The 18,937-nt window shown below is 46.5% G+C and overlaps 3 protein-coding genes across 3 annotated transcripts; all 3 read right to left on the reverse strand.

Annotated features, from left to right (window-relative positions):
- Positions 1-4,043: 4,043 nt before the first annotated feature.
- CTRU02_215783 (acetyltransferase) lies at positions 4,044-5,167 on the reverse strand (the record flags this gene model as incomplete). The annotated part of the gene is made up of 4 exons (XM_070206567.1): positions 4,044-4,220; positions 4,273-4,311; positions 4,351-4,441; positions 4,494-5,167. 4 exons carry the CDS (start codon positions 5,165-5,167, stop codon positions 4,044-4,046), a joined length of 981 nt encoding a protein of 326 aa, XP_070059734.1.
- Positions 5,168-6,457: 1,290 nt separating this feature from the next.
- CTRU02_215784 (NmrA-like family protein) lies at positions 6,458-7,489 on the reverse strand (the record flags this gene model as incomplete). Its single annotated transcript, XM_070206568.1, has 3 exons — positions 6,458-6,605; positions 6,659-6,821; positions 6,877-7,489. The coding sequence occupies 3 exons, from the start codon at positions 7,487-7,489 to the stop codon at positions 6,458-6,460; spliced, it is 924 nt and encodes a 307-aa protein (XP_070059735.1).
- Positions 7,490-15,192: 7,703 nt separating this feature from the next.
- On the reverse strand, positions 15,193-17,845 carry CTRU02_215785 (Ulp1 protease family protein; the record flags this gene model as incomplete). Its single annotated transcript, XM_036733327.1, has 2 exons — positions 15,193-17,267; positions 17,320-17,845. The coding sequence occupies 2 exons, from the start codon at positions 17,843-17,845 to the stop codon at positions 15,193-15,195; spliced, it is 2,601 nt and encodes an 866-aa protein (XP_036574958.1).
- Positions 17,846-18,937: the final 1,092 nt, after the last annotated feature.

An 18,937-nucleotide genomic window follows, 5' to 3' on the forward strand; every position in this document is an offset into this window, starting at 1 on the left:
GGGAAGCCACGACCTACTTATGTTGGCCTTGAGGACAAGACCATCGAGGGGAGACCTGATGTTACGACCCGTCAGATGCACTTAACAGACCCACTGGGTCGGGCGGCTACGACAGGACATATGTACGTAGGATCACGGGAACAAGGGTAAACCTCTCGGCAAGGAAGAACTACGTTACAAGTCACGTGACAATCGACCAATCAGGACAGAGTCGACAGAGTCGACGAGCGACTCTGTAGACTCCTGTAAAGGACCAATCAGAAGAGAGTCGATAGAGTCGACGAGCGACTCTATAGACTCTCCAAGACATTGGGAAACGGGACTTGTATATAGACCAGGACTTGAGTATCTGCTCAAGCCCTCTAGATAGTTCTTCAGCAATCAACTTGTGATTCATCCTCGAATGACTTTCAGCTTACCTCTCAGTATTGTGAATACTAAGAACCTCGTTACCATAGTGTAAGACTGATCACCTTACCCTAACCCTACGATCTACCAGAACGACCTCTACGAACCAGTGTTAGTCTCTTACTGCACCTTCTGTTAGCAGAACCCTACTGTCAGATAGCTGGCCGTAACACTTTAGTACTTCTGTTGGAACTGTTATCGAAGGGAGAGCCCTAAGATCAGATAATAGCTTTTCTATCGGAGTATTATTAAACTTTGCGTATAGCCTTCTAATCCTGATGTTTACTCTTAGTCTATCTATACGCATAATACTACAGGTAGGGATCAACTTCTATAAACCATAGGAATATTTATACCAAAGCCTTACGATAGGCTAGCATATAATAGCCTATGTAGAAGGCGTCCATAGATATTTAGGTTTGTCTATTAAAGATAAAGAATAATTATTAGTAAATACATTTATTTACCTACGGACTCTTTTCTTATGGTTTAGATTCCCTTAAGTACTCCCCCGGCTAGTAACTATATGTCTTTTAGTTTTAGACCTACTAGCTATAGAAAATACTTACTCCTAGGCTTACTAGTATGAGCTCTTAGTACTATGAGATCGTTGGGGTGGTAAAGTGCCAACAGTCTTTTTATATATCTACTGGATTTAATTAGTAATAAAATAGAAGATAAAAAATTTATTCACGGTTCTACGTGGCAGGGAGCTGTTTATTATTTATATCAAATTGATAGTATATATGTAAATACTCATTCAACCATGATTTTTCTTAGTTTAGGTGTTTTATGTTAGCTTTATATACGGCTGACTTCTCTAGATTACTCCTTCGTGATAGACGCTTGTGAGGCCGTTGTCGCGATAGTCTTGGGCATTACATAAGCTTGTCGTTGTTATGTAATATGGATCATCTTATGTAATATAGTGCCGGAATGTGTGGCTCCCTTCCTCCCGCCGTCACCCAACATGTTTGCAGCCATCCTTGCCATTTTTACTCGTCGTTCGCGTCCTCTCTCTCTCAATCTCTCCCTTCCCACCCCAACCCTCTCTCTTTCTCTCAGCTCTCGGGCTCGTTCATTCGCCTTGATTCGACGTAAAGCAGCTAGAACAGGATGATATTTATAATATCTCGATATAAGATAAGTTATTTTCTTAGTTCTAATTTCTAGCGTCGGACTGATATATATTGAGAAATCAATAGCTCTACGTAGACGCGTATTACTTACGTTCTGTTCCCCCACCCTGGCAGCTTGCCCTAGCGCCGTACGAAGAATAAACCGCGCCTAGTGGTCCCTTATTATCCCTTTCTTGTGTTTACTCTCGCCCTCTCTCGGAGGATTAGATACTCCGTTAATGCTATACGTCATTTCTCATTCTTGAATATTATCCCTTAGTTTCTCGTTCTTATTCCTATCCTCCTCCTATATCCTATTGCTTACCTCTTCACTCTTTACTCTTAACATACTCTCTTACTATATATAATACTTTTGTTAGATGATTACGGTTTATATGATTAAAAGAGTTATTACTACTATCTAGGTATGACTTATCCTTACTCACTTATAAATAAGGTGCTACCTAAAGAGATTAGTGATAAGGTAATATGAGTTCGCTTTCCGTCCTCTGCTACACCTTGTCTATAAGAGGGGCAAGAAAAGCGCTCCAGGGGCCTTTCTGCTTTGCCTCTCTACTATGAGAATGGGAAAAGCCCCCAGGGGCTTTTCTGCTTTACCTTCTCCATGGTAAGAAGAGAAGAAGCCCCCGGGAGCTTTTTTACTTTCCCTCCTTCATGGCGAGAACAGAAGAAGCCCCCGGGGGCTTTTCTACTTTACCTTCTCCATGGTGAAAAGAGAGGAAGCCCCCAGGGGCTTTTTTACTTTGCCTTCTCCATGGTGAGAACAGAGGAAGCCCCCAGGGGCTTTTTTACTTTGCCTCTCTACTATGGGAATGGGAAAAGCCCCCGGGGGCTTTTTTACTTTACGTTCTCCATGGTGAAAAGAGAGGAAGCCCCCAGGGGCTTTTTTACTTTGCCTTCTCCATGGTGAGAACAGAGGAAGCCCCCAGGGGCTTTTTTACTTTGCCTCTCTACTACGAGAATGGGAAAAGCCCCCGGGGGCTTTTCTGCTTTACCTTCTCCATTACGTTCTCCATGGTGAAAAGAGAGGAAGCCCCCGGGGGCTTTTTTACTTTGCCTCTCTACTACGAGAATGGGAAAAGCCCCCGGGGGCTTTTCTGCTTTACGTTCTCCATGGTGAAAAGAGAGGAAGCCCCCAGGGGCTTTTTTACTTTGCCTTCTCCATGGTGAAAAGAGAGGAAGCCCCCAGGGGCTTTTTTACTTTGACTCTCTACTACGAGAATGGGAAAAGCCCCTAGGGGCTTTTTTTACTTTACCTTCTCCATGGTGAGAACAGAGGAAGCCCCCAGGGGCTTTTTTACTTTGCCTCTCTACTATGGGAATGGGAAAAGCCCCCGGGGGCTTTTTTACTTTGACTCTCTACTACGAGAATGGGAAAAGCACCCAGGGGCTTTTCTGCTTTACGTTCTCCATGGTGAAAAGAGAGGAAGCCCCCAGGGGCTTTTCTACTTTACTACCGGGGCGGGGCACGCCCACTACTACTGCTGTTGAAGTCTTATGTCCGCTACCGGATTTAACGGACCTTCGGCCAGAGATGCATCTGGCCTCTCGATTCGTGTACTCTTAGCAGGCACCGCCCTGTCGCTCATCCGGGATGTGAATGCAGGGCTGTATGGTATCTAGGACGATCTAGTGGTGATGGTTGCCGCTGGTCGTTTGAGACTTTTATGTCGCCATATGCACGAATCCAAATCTCCACAACCTACAGGGCACAGAAGCTGCGAAGTAGAGTTACCACTTTTTAACACAGGCCAGCCAGGACACAATGCTCGGCTGTACAATCACACAAGAGTGCCATGAGGTGACGCTTTTTGATATCAACCCGACAAAATTTAGTTAGCGTCGAGAGACTGGGTTTCAGTGTTTTATTCGAGTCGAAGATACTGTCTGAAATCAAAAAGGCTCTTCCTGGCTGCCTTTTTGTCACTGTCTCGAAGGGCCTTAGAACAGTGCACCTTGCATATTAGACGAGGCTGCCTATAGGCCTGTCCATTAAGGCAGATGATGTGATAATTCTTTGTGCACCAGTGGGTTCAAATTCATGCAAACGCAAGATGTGATAGGAGGAGTTGAGGTAATGAAGTATACTATACTATCATCCGAGTTCCTGACTATACGTAGACTAACGAGTGGTACAGAAGAAATATATGTAACCGAGAACATAGTCTGAGATTCATACACCATCTTACCCATCCAGACAAAGTAAGTAAAGTGACAGCCGCAAATGGAAGAAGCGATGAGTTTCGAAAGTCTAGCCGATGAAGTGATACGTACGTTACCCTCATGCAGAATGGTCTAGATGTCTAACAGGCGTCCCTTTGTGTTGTTCAGTTCCACCTTTATTTCATGCTGCAAACGCGTAGATGCTGCTGCCATTCTATCCTCATCTTTTTGCTATGTCTCGGCATACTGTTGGCTTACTCTGTTATGTCTAAGAGAACCCTAAAGTTGTATCAATTGGTAAAGAAGAACAGACTAAGTGTCTTATAAGGGCGCTCACCACTGCGATGACCATTCTACCTTGCCATTAAGGCTCTTGCACATGGCTTGGCTGCTTGTATTACACGGTGTCACATCGGCGGACGAATAGTTGTCATCGCCATATGCAGACGTCATTTCGCGCATGAGCTTGGCGCCAACCTTTCTCGCAAGCCCTCGACGACGGAACGATTCCTGATGATTGTCAGTTTCGCCAATGAAAGCCCTAGTGCGATAAAACTTTTACACACCTCGCAATGAACGCTACTGAATGAGCCATCAGGGCCTAGACGCACCAGTCAGTCCTTCTATCTAAGTTGGCAACATTCAAGAGCGACTTTCCTAAGAACCCCCAAGCAACTGGCGTTCCATCTTCAAGCTTAATGAACATGCTCTTCAGCGTTGTAAGAAGTTTCCTACCATAAATCAGCACCAGGGAGCATCATGGCCCATTCGCAACAAACTCACACGCTCCGAGGAATGTTCGTCTTTGACTTGACAATTTCGCAGTCCCCCAACGTCCCTTTCCTCCAGACCAACCCTTGAGGCAATTCAAGTTCCTCCCCCTCAGGCAGCTGATCAATCTTGAAAATAAACTTATCATATCCAGGTTCTTGGGTCGACTCAAACTGCACACCATTCCGCGCAGCGGCGGCTTTCACCGCGTCATGAAGTGAGGCAACAAGGATATATTTGGGGTTAGCCAGCGGCTGGTGCGGGTATAACCTCCCCTGGCGCTTTGCCTCGTTGAGCACTGCTATGATCTGCCGGCTGCAGAGGGTCGTTTCTTCCTCTGAAAGTGGCGGAATGTTACAGTCGGCGCCGTGAAAATCCTCGAAGGTCGAGTAAAGCCACATGTTTGTCTCGTGGCCGCGTGAAGGGTCCAAGTAGGCTGCCGTGAAGTGATGGGGTTGTGGCACTGTTTCGTTGCCATTTTGCCACGATGACCAGTCTACGATTTTAGAAGTGAGCGGTGGATCTGATGCGACGATGATGCGGGTGTGCTCCGTCTTGCCGCTGGGAAACTTTGTAAACTGAAGACGGCGGAGGAGCGTGATAGACCGCGGTAAACGGGCCTGAAGGATGTGGACAAGGTCGCCCGGGACGTCCGTAAAAACTTGAATTGGTATGTCAACAGTCATATGGGGCGAGAGCTTTCCGTGCATGTGGTGATAATCATTTGGTAAAAGTAGTAGCCGGCGATACATCGTAAAACCGACATAATTACGTGCTACTAGGCCTGTAGATGAGTATACCAATCTGAAAACACATGTGGTACAACATCATTGGCTGCTCGATGCCCCTTGCCCAGCACGAAGCCATAATCCAAGGGCGAGTCACCGCGGACAAATCTAACTGCGCCGCCCCCAATCGCTAATAACTAGCCGACAGACCCATATAAATCCGCAAAAACCTGATGATGCCAGAATATCGACTACTAGTACTCCTTTGAGGAACATGCAGTGCATAATAGCCGGATTAAAAATATAAACCCTGTACAAAACCGCTTTTGCCAGGAGCTAGCAGCGGTTCTACACGTCACAAACTCTGAGGAACGGAAGCATCGGAGTGCTGCGTCTCAAAATTAGCTCTCTAGACTAGGAAACAAGCTTTTCGACGATTGAATTGTGCTTCTCCGCGGCGACCACGGTCGCTTCATGCTCGTCGGGGAAAATCTCAATCCTACAGCTGGTCACTTGCACCGACATAAAAGGGGTAGTCTTAAGCGATAAGGTACATGATGATCAAATGTAGTAGCCCTGGCTAAAGTGGATGCCCATAAACCACATTGCGTCGTAACAAGCTGTGTCAAACACAGGGTCATTCTCTCTCATCGGGGTTCGCCGGCAACCGCAGTCAACGGGCCCGTATACTTTGCGGAGCCGGCCGGATCGAGGTCAAACGTATCATGCTACATGGCACTTCGTTACAAGGACGCGACAAGGGACTTAATAACAAGGAGAAATTGATAGCACCCATAGTCGGCGGGTGATAGCTTGTCTAGATGGAGTCAACTAGAACTGAGGCACCGGGCCAGCCCAACATGCTACCTTCCTTGAGTCATTCAGCTCGTCTTGTAAGACGTAATGGCTTACGTCTTGAGGCCGGATATTGACGCTAGATCTTCATTGCCGTTTGAACTAACGCAGAAACAAGCTCAAGCATAACCGCTTTTGCTTGGTTTATGCTAAGGAACCCTAATGTCTCAGCATTGTGATCTCCATCGTCGTTGGGAAACTTTTAGGAGCAATTCAAAGCAATAAACAATGTTGCATAGCAACAGCCTCGGTAATAACGACTTACGGTATGCTCTTCACTGTTCTGCACTACCAGTTACAACGCACAGTAACCAATTACTACGGTCGTAACACTACTAGAGACGGTCTGCATCGTATTATCTATTGCTTTTCTGCTTTGAGGACCAAGTACGATCACGATACATAAACTCCCGCTAATTCCTGGATAGAATGGCTTCTCATAAAGTCCTCCCAAGTAATAGGCTTGATACCGGGGTACTTCAGATTTTCCATATCTGAAGCCACATACGCCTGACCATTAGTCATATAGTACTTATAAAACCTGTGTATCATTAGCATGAGCCTGAAGCGTTTTCAAAGCGGGGCAATGCATACATTGCCAGGTATTTGGATGGGTCATTGGGGTACATGGCACGTAACTCATGCATCGTTGACTTCAGATCTTCGAGTGAACCCTGCCGTTCTAGGTTGGGCTTTACCCCGTACACAGTTTCGAAGATATCGGCAATCCCCTTGATACTTCTTTTGTCGCCGACAACTTTGAAGAATTAGCCACTTCGCAATGCCATCCTAGAGTTTGTGCACAGACTCACACTTCTGTTTACCAACCGCCAAGGGATCAGTCGCAACTGCAGCGGTGAATTCGGCTGCGTTCTCATAAGACGTGTTTTCCCAAGGTTCAGATCCCTCACCCCAATACCTAAAGGTATACGTAGAAGGATCAAACAACTGGAAGTAGGGGCTCATCATAGTATCCATAAAGCCACCAATAAGGATATGAACACCTTTGACAGTCGTTTGGTCCTCAAGATAGGCCTTGACATGTTTCATGGGGTCCTTGGGGAAGAGATCACCAAACTCAAGCTTGGTATAGTCCAGGCACCAATCGCTCGCTATATAGCGAGGGACACCCTCTGCTTCACAAGCATCGATCAACTTCTTCTGGCCTTCGATTAAGAGTTGGTCATCTCCAAGGTATGAGCAAATGACTACATCGCATCCTCGAACAAAAGCGCGAATTCGGTCTGTGTCATAGGCTCCACCTTGAAAGAGTTGTACTTGAGAGGACGAGGATAGAGGGGTGATGACCTTTTTAGGATCTCGACAGTAGCCACGAACAATGACATCCGGCTTCTGAATGAGCTTCGAGGCTAGTAGGCGTCCGAACTTGCCAGTGATACCAGCCAAACCGACAGTGAATACCATTTTAAAGGTACAAGGTAATGTAAAAGATATATCTTAGGTAGAATAATTGTTTTTATAAAGTTTGATATGGATCATTTTCAATATGATGTGTTTTTTGAGATGCTTGATATTTATACCTAAATTTAGTATAACCTTTTGAATGAGAGATTTATAATCGTGGCGATTCTGGATTTCAAATAATTTTGTCCGTAGTTCCCGCGACGCAATAGCATCTTGAACATAATTACAGAGTCGGACCAACAACTTTGGAAAAATGCGAATAGACCGAGTGGGGCGTCGGCAGTGTCTCCAAGCCCATCGTCGGCCTCCGACAGAGGCCGAAACATACGCAACAACTTTGGTACACAGTGTTTTTGCTATACTGTCTAGTAGCGCGTAGCTCAAACTATAGTCAATAAGTGGCTCTAAATCAGATGAGGGGCGGAGGGCATGTCAATTTTGATGCATATGCTTAAATAAATCTCCTCGGTTTATGGCATGCGTGGCAACGTCTAGAAAACAAAACGGCTTATATTCTTTAAGTGAGTAGAGTAATAAGCTTCGCTGAGGGAATCGATCGGTGAGGTCCATAATCTAGCATCACGTGACTATTTAGCTGGAAACAGCAGAGCGGGGCCGACCCTAACGCCGGAAATATCACAACAGAGATAAAAGCCGAAGTGGTAGAAGTAACTTTAGACTGGATATCTTGGCTTCCGGTAGGAAAATAAACCTATAACCCGCGGCAGAAACCTTACTGGTTCCCGCCCATGCTTTAACTAGGTTTCGCAGTATGCTCACCCATAACGCGAAATCTTGTAAATAAAAAAAGGGGGTCGAGCACAAGTACCATATGCCGAAATTCCACTTTCGGCGAGATGACTCATTAGAGCTTGGCGTGGATTGCCGCCTTGAAGAGGCACTTTTTTGTCTGGGACCCAAACATGAGCCACAGATGTTAAGCGATAAGCTTAGCCAGGTGTATGGCGAACCAAGGAGCATCTCGAGCATGCCTTATGTTCGTGGCCTTGGACGTTTAGGGGTCAAATTGCCGGTAGATTCGAATGCAAAGCGATGCCCCTAGGTTTTTAGACTGACTCGGTAGAGCCGGAGTTCATGCCATCACATTAAAATTAAATCTACAATACGCAGTAACATTCACCCGCAAAGTTTGGGGTCTATATGATGCGGAGTGCCCTTTCGCTGTATTCCGTCCGTACAGTTATTAATGTACAAGTGGCAATAAACCGGTCACGGTTTGCCAAGCTGACTCTGCCAGCATTCATGGAAAACGGGATGAAGAATTGATCACATTGAAAGTTAGCAGTTCTCACCGTAACATGTCAGGGGAGACAACAAACATGCGTGTTAGCTACAGCATTTAACAGGCCGCCGCTTATTTGACAGATATGCGCAGCTGATAGAACTGCGGATAGCTGACACGCCAAGGATGATAGTGGTATGTGCCCCACTCGTTCTGTCCAAATTTCGGCGTCGACGACAATTTTGGTGATCCCAGTCTTTCGAAGCCCTTGTTGCAACTGCCTTGGCCCTCGCTTCCTTATTCCATGTGTACAAGCACGAATATTGGCTAAAGCAGATTCGCCACCTGCAGGGATTCCACCGAAACTCGTGTCCGAAGTACCGCTTGGATGGGGTTGAGGGCCTGTCAATCGAGGTGTTGTTGTTGCGTCGGGTCACTACAAGGAGAGCACAGACATCTATAGGAACCGAAGATCTGGAGTCACTTCTGGTTCAGTTTACAAGCGAGCATGCGAGTAATTAAAACCAACAAAGCCAGACTGATGGTCTGTGTGCATAGGGCGGCATCACTGCTGCCGCTGCAGCTACCCTGAGAGGTGGCGCCAAAGCATAACGATATGCGGGCTTCCGTCAGAATCGGTTGCGTTAGCACAACGCGATGAACTTTCGCTGGAAGCCAACAAAGTTGCCAAGGTTTATCGCTCCATGACCAATTCCATTTCTTGGTAGGCTGGGACAGCTTGACCCATGTACGTCGATCTCCTGTAATAAATGGCCAATCAATCCGTTGTTGGCGTGCAAAAGCCTGGCGTGCAAAGGATTGTCGACGCACACTGAATGAGTCGACGGACGAAACCTTACTGGCACCTCTACATCTAGTTCGGTGCAGGCTGTCGAGGATGCAGTAGGGGGAACTATATTTCGGCGTGTGGGAGACGTTGTCAATTGTTGTAGTAAAGAGAGTGTTGTGAATGTGGAAGACCAGACACATGTTTCTGAGCATTCTGAGTCAACCGCGAGCGAGCCTACATAGAATGTCACCCTGTCCGTAGCTGTGAAAGTTCGATTACTCTAGATTTGTTTTGGTTCCACCCGCACAACAAGGATTTTGGAACTGAGGCTATCAAACAGTATGGGATTCAAATTTACCAGCCGTCTATGAGAGGAACGGACACCTTTTTAACAATTGGGTTTGTGTGGCAGGCTGGCCCACAACACATGGCTGCTGCTCGTATTCAGGAAGCGACGATGTGCATATGCTAAATTGAGGACCAGGGCCAACTGACTCACATTGAAATCAGCAGCTCGGCTAGTATGCCCACAGGAGCGATGCAGTACAACACCAGTACTTACTCGCGGGCCTAATTGGCGTTATGAGGTCTTAGCTCCTAACCCCGACACCTGCCACCTCACTGTTCTGGATAGACAGAAGTAGTGACGTACCGAGGAACTCTGTCGTTGGTACGTGAAGTTGATAGAGCAGAACAATATGTGCGTTAGTCGTGGAGAAACCGTAATGTAACCCCTTTCCGATAGCCCCTGCCTAAAGATTGCTAGACACACGATGACGTATCAGTATTCTCCCTATTATCCCTCCCCGGGGGCAACGCGCCAAGAGCCATTATTATTCGATGGTCAGCCGGAACGGTCGGAGAACCAATAGAGAGCGTGAGCAGTTTCGGTGTTACGCGTGGTTATCAAACTGTGAGTGCAAGTGCCAACACCCCGCTAGCATACTTGAGGTGGGGTTTGCCTTTTTTGTTAACATGGACATGAAGTAACAACATATTAGGCTGCCAGACACGAACATAGTCTACGCCTGTGTGCCGTTGGCGACTCCTCAACCAATTTCTTGATCTGAAGAGAGTTTGTGGGTGGGCACCAAAAAACGGCCGGTATCCGCGAGGTGGCCGGTACGTACCGCGTGGAGATGCAAGGTTTGCGTTCATCATCCGATGAACCGCCCCCCTGGTGGTTATTGCTTCTCAAGAGAGGGGAGGTGTGCACATATAAAATGGGCTTTCAACATGGGCCGCCCCTGTAGAAGTGTGATCTGCAAGGACAAGCAACGTGTGACCCCCATGTCCCAATTCATAGGTAATCTGGACTACCCAGAATGCATTGACCTCGACTTTTGAACCAATCATGTCATGCTTCATCGACAACACATCTTTCCAACAGCAGACATACACCCATTCGGACATTAGGCTGAATAAGACACAGCTATCGTAGGAGGCAAAGGTTGATTGGTGTCCGCTTTTCGCGCCAATGGTGGTTAGGGAGCGACTGCAAGATGTTGGGCTGATCGCTTGCTTCTGCTCATGTAGGTAATAATGCAAAAATTCCTTCAATTTTCTGAAACGAATGGATTTGGGGTAACTACCCGTTTGTTATGAATCTAAACTTTCCCCTTTATATCTCACTGTGCAGCTGGTATATAGCTCTCTCCATGTTGACAGCAGATGGGTTTTCCTTCGCCCCGTAACTAACAGACGCAGCATTTACCAGCCCATGACGAGCTGCGCCCTCTCGACCTTATGGCAACGCTTCAAACCGCCACTCTAGCCCCTTATCCACATTTAGTCTGCTAGCCTTGGCTTTCATAATCACAGACGAAAATGAAACAGACTTGCTCAAGGCGACAAGTTAGTCGAGTAGAAAACTAAATCGCCAAAAAGTCACACGCGATACTTCGTACCCCCGTCCCCCCAATCCAGGGTTATCTGGGTGAGCATCGCAAAACGGTAGCGCTAGGGTAGGCGGCGTTTGCTCCCGTGGCCCCCTACCAAGCCAAGCTCACTTCGGACTCTCTTGGCCGCCTTCTGGCCGAGGCTGGCGTTGGGTGCGTGAGGCGACAAGTAGAGATCAATTGAAGTGGCTACTTTCTATTAATTAATTGTTGTCTTACGCAAAGACGCTAAAAACTCTTGTCCACAAAGCCAGCCCCTCCACCAGGCCGCGGGTAGCATGGAACGAACTCGAAGGGGGAGGTCAAGGCGATACTAAGAAACGTTGATGGATTAGGATTATTATCAGGTCACCTGCGAAGAAGCATTACACATGGGTAATCCTTAGAAAGATTCAATTATGAGACCTCCTCATGGCTTGAAAAAAGCCACCAATCAGTCCGGCCATGTTCAGGTCACATGGCACTAGTTGCCGTGACGCCTTCGGGTGATCTATATTATTCTTGCTACAATTGTATTATCACATTTTGATAGCTCAAAGCCTCAACTTCTTTCATTCGACAGCTCCATGGTACGCGGGCGTAGGTGAGCTCCAGACAGGCAATTATTTGCAAGGCTTCGGATGAATTGCTCCTTATCGAATGTTTTGGGGCCCAGCTATTTGTTTCGATGACTGAGGTAATGCTAGAATTCTCGAATATTCACAACGCTTCGGAGATTTTTTTGATCATTCCAATGCTATGGTGAAACATGATTTTGAATGAATAGGTTCAAATAACGTGCCAAAAAACTGGGCTATGGATGTTCAGGTCAATGTAATATGTCTTACAATTTTCGACTTGCCTACCTTTGACAAGATGTCATCTTTTTCCAGCTTTTGCCGATACCTTTCGGCGAGATCTTGAAACTTGGCAAACAAATCATCACCACCACTACCTATCATGGTGACATTGAAAGGTACTGCATGGGTTCCCTTGCTTAAGTGTCCCCTGGAGAGACCCCGCTAGGACTGTCTTCTTCACAAGCCCAAGGGCGTCTTCTTATTTGCTTTCCATTGATAATCAAGTTGGGATATGTTCATCTTATGGACAAAATTTTGGCAGCTTAAAGTTTCAGCAGGTTCAAATCGGTATAAATTCCAGTAGTTACGAAATTCGAGCCGGCCATTGCGCTGTACCCCCAGATTTCCCATTTTAAATTCCGGTACCCCAGCCAGTGTTCAGTACAGCATGCCATAGCAGTGTGACTATAACCGCACTACACCTCAAGGTCCTGGTTTAATAAAGCAGAGTTTTTGAGTAAGCGATAGAAGTTCTATTTCCGCAGGGTTTCTTGCATCAATTGGCCAATTAGCGGGCCAACCTTCATAGTGAAGGGGACGATCTTCAGTGCTGGCCTTTAGAAGCGATAAGAAAATATATGAATCCAGGTAAAGTGGAGAGATTTCCCTAAGCTCTACAATTACATTTGCATGACGTTGATTACAATCTCTCGCGATTAGACTTTTAGCATTCCTTGATCCCGGAGTAGGTAAAGTAATAAAGTCGCGAGAAGATATTATATCTTATACTATTTATTAGTCTCTAAGGGTAACTTACTAAATAGGAGTAATTAAAGTATTATAGCTAGCTAAGTAATAATAAGGTTCTACTAATAGAAAGTATAGTTAGAGACTAATAATAATAACTCTTTTATAATTATAAGTATATCTAATAGATCATAGGGTTTAAGGTAAGGTAATTAGTCTTACTCTATAATAACGAGGTATCTAGTATTTATAATGCTAAATAGGTAGCTAAAAGTTATTCGAGGATAAATCATAAGTTGATTACTAAAGAACTATCTAGAAGGCTTAAGTAGATACTTAAGTCCTAGTCTATATATAAGTCCTATTTCCTAAGGCTAATAATGAGGTTATTATAAGCCGAAGTTCTCATTATCGCTAGCTGACTCTCTAGGTATCGGTAGCCGATACGCTAAGAGTCGTATCTTTTCTTATCATCACGTAACTTAAACATAGTTCTTCCTTCCTAGCGGGGTAACCCTTATCCTTCCGTTACCTATATATATCTTATCCCTAGCTGCTATCCTTCAGTAGGGCGGTTCTCTATTAGGCATACTTAACGAGTCGTAATATAAAGATACATACTATAGACTCGTCGGCTAGGTTTTAGCATATAGAACGCTGCTCCGTAGAATTTTCATAACCGGCTACGACTCTAGGCTTATTACTTACTAAAGATAAAGGAGATACAGGCTAGCTACTATCCTAATTTTCCTTCTCGTTATCCGAGATAAAAACAGTATTACCTAGAGAAGACGCAGTTCCGATAAGTTTTAAAGGTACTGGGTTAGGAGTCTAGCTTATAGTATTTCCAGCTGAGATATTCTAGAGACTCTACTACGGAGCTATATAAAAAGAGATATTATAGAGACTAATATTTTGCAATATTATTAACTATAGAGGAATTATTTACTAAGATTTCCGATATATAACTCAAGGTTATATATAAGTATACTCCTACCTTATATATTATCCTAAACTATAGTTACCCGAAACGCGAATAATAATAGGGCAAATCCATAATATATGAAATTTATTAGCTTTCTATCTATCTCCGCATATCGTGAATAATAAAGTAAATTAGGTATATCCGTTCCGACATCATGCTTAGCCGTTATCAAGTCGTTACTAATAAGCACCGTTCAGCATGGCGATATTAATAAACCTGGAACCGGCGTCTCCGAGCCAGCGTGCATGACATTCTCCTATTTGGCGGAATGGTCGATCAGCCCGTGATCTGTCGGCTCCATTCTCAATGAATGTTTAGTGTATGAATTGAACAAACAGGCTCTCGATATCCGTTTGTGTCGCCATTTCTTCTGCACTTCATCTCCTGAGATATCATCACCCAATTTTCCCTAGTTCCACTGTTCATCTCTCTCTCACTAGACTCATGGCTTAATACCTTTTCGTTGCAGAGACCTTGGAAAAAACAATCCAGGGTTGTTTAGGTTTTTTTTTTTCGTACGCTGGCAACGTCCCTGTAAAAGGCAAACATTTTTAGCATCTCCACACAACATTGGACTGTCTTATATCGCCAGACTCAGCTTTATTCTCATAGAAGCCATAGTCGCTGGCATGAAGGAGAATGCTCTGAGAGTTTCTGTGTTTAATCAAATTCTCCAGATATTCATAGTAACTCTCCCTCTTGGATTGCCACACCTCATGACACCGACGGTCCCTCAGATTGTTCATACTCCAGGAAGTTCAAAACGCCAAGACAGGCTTTTCGCATGGACCTGTCACCGCAAAGTTTTACTTACAAATAGATTGCTCCCCACTAGTTCTTCAACGGGCTTGATGCCGTCGAGCCTCATTCTCAATATCACGAGGCACGTGTCGTCTGTCAATCCTCTGACCTACTACAAAATAGCCGTTAGTAGCATCTTGATTTTTGCTACTGTCATCATACTACTGCTAGCGACACCAAATATATGCGCCCAAAAACAACCCACATGGCCACTCCTGACATGAGGTATGATTTAGGGGATGTGCCCAAACCCCATTCATTGTCAAATACACAACCACGATGGTAGCAACATCCAAGGGCAAGCAGTTAATTCGTATTTTGATTAAAATAAATGCATTCGTTGGTCATTTCTATCGTCATTAGTCAGAGTCATACATCATGAAGCGTCTCAGTGTACAATCAGAATCGACGCATCCGGCAGCTGGTTGTTTTCGCTGACACACATCAAGAGTTGTAGGATCTACTCAAGCTGCGTCATACTTAAACGTTCCTCCAACGTCGCCCGGGCTTCCTCAATAATTTGCACCAAAAAGGTCCAGACGTTTACGCATGCTCGGATCTCCTCGGCTTGTTTCCTCGCCTGTCTCAGCTCGCGAACTGCCTGATCGAACTCCCTTTGAGTGGCAGCATCTACTTCATTCTTTGAGGTGAAATCTTGGTGCTGCTGAGTTTCCAGTTCTTTCTTCTTAATATTGGCGTCAGCGGCCGCCGAGGTGGCAGTCGCCATTTCGGCCAGCCTTTCTAGAGCCGAGCAGGTACGCATAAGATGCCGGTGAGCCGCGGTCCAGGTCGAAAGCCGAGACCGGACAGCTCTGGCTGTGTCTGCTCGCAAGCGCCTCTGAGCTTCCACAACATGTGCGGCGAAGTCGTCAAGCTCGTTTATGTTGCATACGGATCCATCATGAGTGGCCTCGGTCTTGAGCTCCGGTAGCTGAATTGGGAAACGCGGAAGGGCTAGCTGGCTCTCGTTGAGGTATTTAGCTAGGAACAGGCGTCGTAGGTCTTCCTTTGCTGCAATCGGCTGTTCCGGGGGCGGGTAGCTCAATTCCCTCATAATATGAATTATGATGCGCCATAACCTTGTGTCAAAAGCTAGCAAGGTCTTCTGAGAGACTATATGGGCTGCAAACGCAATAACATAGACGCCACAGTCGTTGGTGTTGGTCTGTTGGGCGCAGGGTATATTGGCGATGTACCCGGGAAGACGTGTAGATTTGGCTATGTACCGGTCGCAAAAGACTTCGAGCTGCTCATAGGACGTCTCGGTATGCGCCTTGCTTTCAAGAGAGTCGTACAAGTCGACTTCTATAGAGGCCATCCTGTCTCTGCGCATAATAGCGAGGACCCAATGTTTGTTGTGAAACAAGGGTAAAATGCAGGGGCTGGCAGATCGCGACATAGTAACGTAGGTCGACTGGCTTAATTTGGCTTGGCTTCCCGTGGTAAGGGAGTCAATCAGCAGCCAGCATGGCTCTCCGGGCTGTCGTTCTCCAGCTGACATGGTAATTATGGAGAGACACTGGGCCACAACAGTGCCCGACAGCCAGGCCGTGTCATCTAAAATCGGCGTACTCATACTCTGCATTTCTATGGCGGTACTAGCGTCGGACGGAGTAACAAGACTGTTATGTTGAAGAGACGAAGCTTGTTTCAAAGAAGTGGGGGAGAAGAGCGATGTTTGACTGTCTGAAGGACGTGAAAGTCTCTGCAGAGACTTGGCAAGACTTTCGTCCTTGGGAGACTGGAGAATGTCGCTTTTCTGACTCAAAAGTGAGTCGTCCAAGGCGGGAAACTGTGATCGACCGACCTCGGGGGACTCGAAAGACTCGGGGCATGTCTCGCGCTGTGAGGACTTTTTTTTGAAATGGAAACTTGAGTCGAAATCAAGGGCTTCCGGTGATAGTCTTTGTCCTTCTGTCTTGATGCGTTTTCGAGGTGTGACTGGTTTGGCCTGGGCCGAGGACCGGCGATGCTTCCTGGCGGTGATGTTTGGATCCAGACGAAACCCGATGTCAACATCAGCATTAGCCACAGCATCAACACTAGCACTTTCGAAAAGAGCCGATTGTTCTGGGTTGGCTTTGGGTAGTGTAAACTTCGGAGGTGCGGTAGCGAGCGGGACGGGCGATGCGCCTAACTCTTGCTGCCACACAGCTGACTCTTCAATGATGGTGGATAAGTCGTGGTCGAAAGATGCCGGTAGATGTGTGCGCGTCAGCACGTTCGAGTTTCGGACATTCACATTACCGTCGTCAGTGTTGCGCTTGTTTAGGTTCGGGACATCCGCGTCACTGTCGTCACTGTCGCGGTCATTTAGGTACGGGACGTCCGCTTCGCTGCCGTCACTATCACGATCGGCGAAGAAGTCATCATCAACAACAAGACGATCTACATGCTCTCTGCCATTGCGTGAAGCGATCTCCTCGTTCTTGGAAACCACGCTTGAAGCCTTGTCGCTGTCGTCGTCGTCTTGAACTGGCTTTTCGCTGGCCGGCTTGGACGGCCTCTCCCTCTTGGGCCAGGCGTTGGGGCAGACTTTGAACAGGTTAGCATAGGAGAGTAAAGATACTCAAGAACAGGTGCTCACGACTGACAACCGCTTCCTTCAAGCGGTCAACGGCCTTCCGATTCTTGCGATTTGCCTTTCCGCGTGTGCCACGAGCCTGGAGCGACGGAGCGGTGCGCTCGAAAGCCTCGTAAAGTTGAATGATGTCAGGGTGAGAAAGATTCTGGTGGAGGTTCTTTAGGGCTTCGTGTGTGACGCGGCTCAGGGCAACTTCAGTGCCGAAGAGGAAGACGAAGATGGATTTAGAGACGGACCAGCGATCAAGAGTAGCCGACAGGCGGTAGTGAGCCTCAGCAGAGATGACTGACTCGTCAATTTTCCCGAGGGTGTCAGCCAAGTCCAAGTCAAGGGCAGCTTTAAGCACCGCACGGTTGACTTGTTTGAGGACGAAGGCGGAAAACGAGTCGTCATCCACGGTGCGGCGGGCATCAGCGATGTTAGCGTCGAAGTCTTGTCGCAACTGTTTCCACAGTTCCAAAATGGGATCAATCTGACGGAAGCCGGGGTCTGCGAGGAGATTGAGGCTAGCGAGTGTAGACTGCAGCATTGGTGGAATGGACTGGCCGCATCGCAAGTTGCGCTGCTGTGCTGCGGACGTTTGCTTGATCTCTTAATTGAACAGAGGACGCGCGCTGTTGAAGGAGATGTTGAAAGAAAGACGCGAAGCAACGCGGAGTCACGTGACTGATTGTGATGGTAGAAAAAATGTGTTATGGAAACTGCATACGTAAGCGATTGTCGGATTGACACTAGAGGTTGTAGTGTCAACACAGTTTTTGTGGTGTCAACACACCACTTCGATGTGGAAAGTGGGTCCGAGCACCACGTGATTCTCGCTCATCTGAGCTCCCTTGCAAGTGTTTTATTATGTCAGCCCAAGTTACCAAAACCAAGTGTCGATTGTCTTAGATCAATCGATCAATGAGCCCAAGTCCTCAGCAAGATACGAGCATTGTTACTAAAAGAAAAAGAAAAAAGAAAAATCTAGGAATGCATTTAGATAGAATTCTACCTTATTTCGTAAATATAAACACGGTCAAGCAAAGCTGAAGATGAGTAGAAGCCAAACAATCGCTTTGCAGTCAGCTCCAATATGAAAACCCGCCGTATGCTGACAGCATAATTAGTCAGCTCTCTCTCTAGCAGAACATAATGGCGCCGCCCACAGCGTTACTGAGTGCGAAGGGAGCAGTTACTCTGCTACATGAGGTTCTCGTTTGAGCCGTTACAGAGGCTGGCTTAAATGGTACAGCGCTTGTTGCGGTCGAAATTAGCAGGGTGGGGGCGGGCACGGGTGCAGATTCCAGCAGCTAAACCTGCTGGAGTTCCGCCGGATCCACTTTTTGCGTTGCCTAAACATTGCTCATGCCCGCCCGTTGAGATGATGGGCGTCAGTTTTCTTCCTCACATCAAAGACTGGCTGGGGGCTTTCGCAAAACGCTGACTACAATTGATGGCGAATCTATACAGGATACAATCGGCGACGTAGATTATAGGAACAAGACTCACTTCCATACAATTGTCATCATCTCGCGAAATTTCAGTCTTGTGATATTGACCGATGCCACAGTCACCAAATAGCCGCCACACTCTTGTCGGCATTCTTGGTTCCCTAGTCCGAGTCCTGAATTATTGGAAA

The sequence above is a fragment of the Colletotrichum truncatum genome (assembly GCF_014235925.2).
Source record: "Colletotrichum truncatum strain CMES1059 chromosome Unknown Contig_0020, whole genome shotgun sequence".
Lineage (NCBI taxonomy): Eukaryota > Fungi > Ascomycota > Sordariomycetes > Glomerellales > Glomerellaceae > Colletotrichum > Colletotrichum truncatum.